Genomic DNA, 7,819 nt, shown 5'->3' on the forward strand with positions numbered 1-7,819 from the left:
ACCCCCACCCCCCACCAAAAAAAGTCCTTATCTATTTTGCTAATCAAAGTCAAATGAAGAAATCGGGAAGTTTGAGGTCTGTGCTCACGCTTCATGGGGAGTGTGTGCTGGGACCCGCAGGTGGATGGGAAGGTTCCCAGGATGGGAACTGAGGACTGGGACAGGCAGGACTTGGATCTTCACAGTCTGGAGAACGGAGTGTGTGAATCCAATGGGTCCTGAGCCAGGATTCAAAGAAGGCAGGACACACGGTGATAAGGTGATGGGGGGGTGGAGCGGGGAGGGGAGGAGGGAATGTGTTTGGGTCAGGCCAGCTTGGGGGTGATGATTTAGGAGGGTGTGAGGACATAGCCCAAGAAAGGTGAGACAGCTTCTGTCCTATGCTGGTTCTTTAGTTTGCAGTCTCCATTGCGAATAAGATAACTTTGTAGTTTTAACTACCCCCTCACTACCTCTGCACCCCAAATCTGTCTCCAGTTCAGATATCTTTGCTCAAGCCCCAAACCCACGTATACAACCGCTTACTGGGTATTTACACGTGGGTTAAACCTCAATATATCTTACTGCAAAGTAAACTGACCAAGTATGTTCACAGCAGCATTGTTAGTAGGCCGAAAGGGGAAACAACTCAAATGCCCGTACACAGGAGACGGGATAAACATCAATAACGAGTGCCATTCAGCAATACAAAGAGACAAATTACCGATTTATGCAAAAACATGGATGCATTTCAAGAACATTTTGATGAGCGAAAGAAGCCAGGCACAAGAGTACGTACTCTACGATGCCATTCAGCTGAATAAAGAACAGACAGAACTGACCTATGGGATAGAAACCGGAACAGAGATAGCCTTAGTGGGAGGGGGATCGACTGGGAACTTTTGGAGGGTGATGGAAATGTTCTGCGTCTTGTTTGGGGTTTGAGTTACATGGATGTGCGCATTTGTCAAAATCCGCAGAGCCGTGCACGTGAGATTGGTGCACTACGCGGTGCCCAGCTCAATTTTCAAAACATGAATAAAGAGAAAAATGGTGGATGCTTTGTTAGCCATGGTTCCTAAGTGGTAACAGTGGAATATGCATCCCATGAGGGGGAAATAAACCTTGCAGTTTTAAGCTGCTATGGGGAAGAGGGGATCTCAACATGTCTGAAATCACACCAGTCATCTCTTCCCCACACTTCCAAACTTACTCCTCTTCCGCTTCTTCTCATCTCAGTGGAAAGAACCAGTATCCTGCCAGTTGGCCAGAACAGAAGCTGGAGCTGTCCTTCATCTCCGATCTCCCTTCTCCCTTGCCCAATGTGCTACCCAGCTGGGGTCAGTCTGTCTCCCAAACAGGTCCACTTTGTTCCATCTACACTGCAGACAACTGAGTCCATCATTTTTTGTTTTTTTAAGACAGGGTCTCCCTTTATCACTAAGGCTGGAGTGCAGTGGTGCGATCATGGCTCACTGCAACCTCTGACTCCTGGGCTCCAACTCCTGGGCTGATCCTCCCACCTCAGCCTCCCGAGTAGCTGGGACTACAGGCACACACCACCATGTCTGGCTCATCATTTCTCTCCTTAATAATGCAGTGAATTCCTAGTGATCCCCCAGCCCACATGCTGGGGGTCTCCTCTCTCCACTCAGAGTACCTTTAAATTTTTAAGGTCATACCATAGCCCTGCTACAAACCTTTCAAAGGCTACTTGTCATGCTTACAGTCAGCTGAATTTCTTAAGGTCCTTTCAGCCCTTCGTCTGCCTCCTGTGTCATATCTACCCTGCATTTCATGCTCCAGCCAGATGATGTTTCATTCTTTGAATGTGTCTTCCCCTCTGTTCCATAAATACTGTTCCTGCTGCCAATACCAGTTTATCTGCCTCAGCAACCCCAACATACCTTTTGGACACAGTTTGGAGGACCCAATCCCAGCTAGAATGCACCTTTTTTGAGAGTATCTGCATCCTTTTTGCCCTCTGATGTACCCTCAGCACCTAGAGCAGCACCTATCATGCAGCAGGTACTCAATAAGAATTTTTGGTTTGTTTGTTGGTTTGTTTGTGACAGGGTCTTGCTCTGTTGCCCAGGCTGGAGTGCAATATAGTGATCATAGCTTACTGCAGCTTCCAACTCCTGGGCTTAAGGGATTCTCCTGCCTTAAACTTCCCAAGTAGCTGGCACTACGGGCCCACTGTGACCATGCCTAGCTAATTAAACTTTTTTTTTAGATGGGGTCTGGCTGTGTTGCCCAGGCTGGTCTTGAACTCCTGGTCTTAAGCAGTCCTGCCTCAGCCTTCCAAAGCTTTGGGATTACAGGCATCAGCCACCATATCCAGCCTTAATAAATGTTTTTTGAATGAATGAATGAATCTTCCCTGATATTCAAAACTTCGGAAAGATTTATGTTGCCTCTTTATCTTCAAAACAACCAAATAATGCAACAATAATAATAGGTACCATTCACTGAGCATCCATTGTGTGCCAGGAATGATACTAAGGACTCTGTGATACATCATTTCATGTCATTATCTCCGTTGTCTTGAAAAGGTGATGAATGTTTAGGAAGCTTCAATCACCAAATGCAATTAAGTGCCTTCTCTTTGCCACACTCCTCTAGGTACCAGGGAAACAGTGGAAAGCAGAACAGTCAAAATCTTTGCTCTCGGGGAGCTTACATTCTGGTATAAGGAGAAAGACGATAAATTGGGAAACAAGTAAATATATGGTTTGTAAGATGGTGACAAGTGTTTTAGAGAAAATCAAGTAAGTGAGGCAGATGGAGATTGCTGAGAGCAATTTTATGTGGGGTGTTCAGGGAAGAGCCCTCTTATTAGAGGTGAGAGAGTTCTGGAGAAAGAGTGCTCTGAGCAGAGGGAACAGCAGGTGCAAAGGCCTTGGGGTAAGAGCGTGTTTGGTGCATTCAGAGAGCAGCGAGGAGGCCAGTGTGGAAGTAGAAAGGAGACTGAAATCAGAGGGAGTCCAGAGGGACTCAGTCATCTGTGGTCTTTGGCTTTTACTTTGAGAATAGTGGGAAGGTATATATATTGGGCAGAGGAGTGTTTGACTTAACTCATGTGTTCTGGACCACACAGCTGATTCATGTCAGAGAATTCTACCACGAGGCTTTTTTTTTGAGTGAGAGAGAGATGGGATCTCACTCTGTCACCCAGGCTGGAGGGCAGTGGTGTGATTACAGCTCACTACAGCCTCTAACTCCTGGGCTAAAGCTATCCTCCCACCTTGGCCTCCCAGGTAGCTGGGATGACAGGTGCACACCACCATGCATGGCTAACTTTCTTTATTTTTGTAGAGACAGGGTCTTGCTATCTTGCCCAGGCTGTTCTCAAACTGCTATCCTTAATTGAATCTCCTATTTCAGTCTCAAAAATTGTTGGAATTACAGGTGTGAACCACTGTGCCCAGCCACACATGAGCTTTTAACTCCACAGTTTTCTCTCTGCTAGAAGTGAATCCAGTAACAAAGTCCTGGCAGCTGCAGGTCTCCTGCTCATGGCTTCTGGTTCTTGTCTCATTCCAAAGCGCCTGCTGCCACTCTGAGCCCCATTCCTCCACTCATGGCAAGGAGTCCCTCTCCCATTGCACTGAGGACACACATGGCCGTCATTCATCTATTTATGCAACAAATATTTAGCTGGGAACTATACTAGTTGTCAGGAAGACCACAGAGAATGAGAAATATTCCCTGTCCACGAGAGAGTCTCCAGTTTATTGGAAGGAAACAAGAGAACAGGCAGTTATCCTCCAGTATTAATGGGAAGAGAAGTGGATGAAGAAAATCAGAGAAGCTAGTGCAGACAGAGAGAATCGACGAGGGCTTCCCTGAGGACATGAAGATGTAAACTCCTAGCTGGGTTGTTGAAGGGGAGAGAATAGCCATTTGTACCACAGTAGCAGCAGCAGATGCAAAGGCCCTGTGGTTGGAGGGGCCTGGGACATCCAGGGGAGTGAAAGGAGAGTGAAGCTACGTTGTAGGGAAGAAGCACCCTAGCAATGATGGAGTTGGAAAGCCAGGTAGGGCCTGAACATATAAGTCCATGAAAGCACCTCAATCTTTATCATGAAAATAATGGGATGCCACTGTGGCATTTTAAGCAAGAGGGGACTTGGTTGGGTGAGAGACTCACTGTGGTTGTGTGTGAAGCCCAGTGTAAAGGAAAGCAATGTGCCTTGTGCAGGTGAGAGATGATGGCAGGTAGTGGTGGTTGAGATGGAAAGAAGTAGATGAATTCTAGAGACAGCTGGGAGGAAAGAAATGACAGTTCCTGGTTATGGTTGAGACACAAGGGATCAAAGAAAGATGGAAGTGCAAAGGATATCCGACAGGTTTCAGACTTGTGGAGTGATGCACGGCCATGCTTTTCACGGGGACAGGGTGCCGGAGATGCAGGAACCACAGCGTCCCACTGCGTGCCTGTGTCTTCCTACAAGATCATCCTCAAACCCTGAGCGTGTTTTCCGTGTGCTTCCTTTTTGCAGAGGGCCAAGATCAGTCAGGGAACCAAGGTCCCAGAAGAAAAGACGACCAATACTGTCTCCAAATTTGACAACAATGGCAGCAGAGACCGGATGAAACTGACTGATTTTAACTTCCTAATGGTGCTGGGGAAAGGCAGCTTTGGCAAGGTACAGTATGATGTGGTGACTCCACCTGCTCTGGAAGGAACATCTAACAAGGCAGGCACATTTGCTGTTCCTATGGGGCGGACGTCCTAGTGGGAGGGAGATTAAGAAGTAAATAGACCCACACTACACTTTGTAATGAATACCATGAAGGAAATGAATGGAGTACTCTCTCACAAACAAAAAGGGGACCCGTTCAGACAGTCTGAGGAGGTGACACACAGGCTGAGACCTGGAGGATGAGAAAGAACTAGCTATACTTTCAAAGAGCTAGGAAAAAATGTTCTCAGAAGAGAGCAAGTGCAAAAGTTCCAGGGTGGGGACAGGCTGGGTGCATCCTAGGAACCATCAGAAGGTGTTGGGGCAAAATGTCGCTAGTAGAAGGAGGTATAGGATGTGATGTTGCAGAGACAAGCAGGACCCAAGGATGCAAATCTCATAAGCTACGGTGAGGAGTTTGGGTTTCCTTCACATTGCAGCGGGGAGCCATTGAACGTTTTTAAGCAGAGCAGTGATACGATCGGATTTGCCTTTTGGAAAAGATCACTCTGACAGCTGAGAACGGAAATCGTTCCTTTCAAACAGTAGCACAGTGGAAGGGTGACCCTGGGACTCGTAGAGTGGTTCTGGATGCTTTTATAGATACTGTGAGATGCTGTTTTACTGAAGTTGAGATTGTGTTGTCAGTATTTCTGACTCGTTTAGTGTTGTTTTGGGGTTTTTAGTCCCTTTGCGTGCCATGAAGATGTCTAGCATAAATCTCATACCATGAACTTAGGTGTGCAAAAAATATAAATTTATTTTCCATCTATGTAACGTAAGCCAAAAACCTGGGAGTTATCCCTGAGTTTCCCTCTTTGCTGTATTCCCACCATCCCTGCCCACTGCCCCCCGCAACCATGTATAATGCCCTGGCGAATGCTGACAGTTCCTTCAAAGTATATCACATATTCACTAACTTCTCTTCATCTCTCTAATACTACCCTAGTCCAAACCATTAATATCACCTGGATAAGTACAGAAACTCCTCAGTGGCTTCTCAATCCCAATCTTGTTACCTGTAATTAATCCCAATCCCAATCTTGTTGCCTATAATTAATCCCAATCCCAATCTTCTTACCCATAATTAATCCCAATCCTAATCTTCTTGCCTATAATTAATCCCAATCCGAGTCTTGTTACCTATGATTAATCCCAGTCCCAATCTTGTTACCTATGATTAATCCCAATCCCAGTCTTGTTGCCTATAATTAATCTTGTTACCTATAATTAATCCCAATCTTCTTGCCTATGTTTAATCCCAATCCCAATCTTGTTGCCTATAATTAATATACTTTCTACTTCACAGCCCTAATAATTTTTTAAAGCTTACATTAAGTCAAGGAGCTCCCCTGCTTAAGACCCTCCAATGACTTTCCATCCAATTAGAAGAAATTCTGTGTTACATCCTTAGCTTGTATCACCCTTTATCATCTGGTGTTCTCTGTGTGGCTTCTTTTCTTCTTTTCCTCCTCATCACCCACTGTGCTCTGGCCACAACCTCAGCTCTTGGGTCACTGAAACACACAAAGCTCCTTTCCCTCTTAGAAGCTTTGTGATTCTGCTCACTTTGCTGTTTGCATGGCCGGCTCCTTCCTGCAATTCACATCTCAACTTAGACGCCACCTCTTCTGAAAAATCTTCCCCAACTACCCACTCAAAGTTGCCTCTCATTCACTGTCCGTTATATTTAACTCTCTCATAGCACCCATTACTGAGCGATGCTTTTCTTGTGTCCTCGTTGATTTTTCTCTCTTCCCTTTCTAAGGTCTAAGCTCCACAAGAATAGGGATCGTCTCTGTCCTGGTCACCACTGTGCTCTCAGAGCCTAGGGATGGAATTCATTCAGTGCCTAGATTGAATGCATGGATTCTCTGTCTGTGGGTGGCAAGGGTATCTGCTGAGATGGACTAAGGAATCTGAAATGATGGCTGAAAGTCTGAAGAGCCTCAGCATGGGATGGGAATAGAGATTAAGGGCAGCCACTAAGATGGCCCATCCAGTCCCTAAGGTTGGGAATAGGCAGTTGGCAGTGGTCCACAACGTTGTATGGTTTTTACCAGCAGCTCTGAGCATCCCTGGGGTAGAGATGGAGAAGGAGATGGTGGATTTGAGCTAAGGGTGAGATTAGTAGAATCAGTGAACTAGATTATGGAAGAGAGAGAGTTAAGGATTCTGGGAAGAGAAATGTCCACTGCAGATCCACAGAGCCTGTACCAAGTGCTCAGGAAAAGTGTGTTGAATACATGAATGGAAGTGGTATCTAGATTGGGTTGGGGAAGACATCTAGCATAAAGGGAGTCATCACCTGGGTGGGAAAAAGGGAGTTTAGAAGTCTAGGGATGAAAAACAAAATGGATGAGGTCAAGATACGTAAAATGTTAGGAAGAATTGAGGTATTTAGATTTCAAACATGGAGCAGTTTCTCTGATGATGGGGAAGAAAGTGGCCTAAATAAAGAAGAGGTTCTAATAAGCTGAGTTTTAAAAAATTAAATGAGCACTTTTTTTTTTTTTCTTTTTGAGACAGAGTCTCACTCTGTTGTCCAGGCTGGAATGTAGTGGTGCATTACGGTTCACTGCAGCCTCGACATGCTGGACTCAAGCAGTCCTCCTGCTTCAGTCCCCTGAATAACTGGAACTACAGACATGCACCACCACGCCTGGCTAATTTTGTTTTGTTTTGTTTTGTTTTCTGAGTCAGAGTCTCACTCTGTTGCCCAGGCTGGAGTGCAATGGTGCCATGTCGGCTCACTGCAAACTCTACCTCCCTGGTTCAAGTGATTCTCCTGCCTCAGCCTTGCGCTTGGCTAATTTTTGTAGTTTTTAGTAGAGACAGGGTTTCACCATGTTGACCAGGCTGGTCTCAAACTCCTGACCTCATGTGATTCATTCGCCTCAGCCTCCTAAAGTGCTGGGATTACCGACATGAGCCACCGCGCCTGGCCTAATTTTTGTATTTTTTTGTAGAGACGTGATCTCACTATGTTTCCCAGGCTGTCCAAGTACTTATTAGCTCAAGCGGTCCTCCTGCCATGGCCTCCAAAAGTGCTAGGATTACAGGTGTGAGCCCCTGCACCTGTCCTAAATCATATATATATATATGTATATGTGTGTATATATATATATATATATTTTTTTTTTTTTTTTTTG

General features: G+C 45.6%; 1 protein-coding gene across 1 annotated transcript in view; it reads left to right on the top strand.

Annotated features, from left to right (window-relative positions):
• Positions 1 to 7,819, top strand: part of PRKCB (protein kinase C beta) — a 397,470-nt gene that overhangs the window by 293,318 nt on the left and 96,333 nt on the right. Inside the window, exon 13 of the mRNA XM_017887175.1 lies at positions 4,485 to 4,631. Within this exon, the coding sequence (XP_017742664.1) occupies positions 4,485 to 4,631 (147 nt within the window). The remainder of the gene's footprint in view (positions 1 to 4,484; positions 4,632 to 7,819) is intronic.

This window comes from Rhinopithecus bieti, unplaced genomic scaffold, assembly GCF_001698545.2.
Source record: "Rhinopithecus bieti isolate Rb0 unplaced genomic scaffold, ASM169854v2 scaffold_13348, whole genome shotgun sequence".
Classification (NCBI taxonomy): domain Eukaryota; kingdom Metazoa; phylum Chordata; class Mammalia; order Primates; family Cercopithecidae; genus Rhinopithecus; species Rhinopithecus bieti.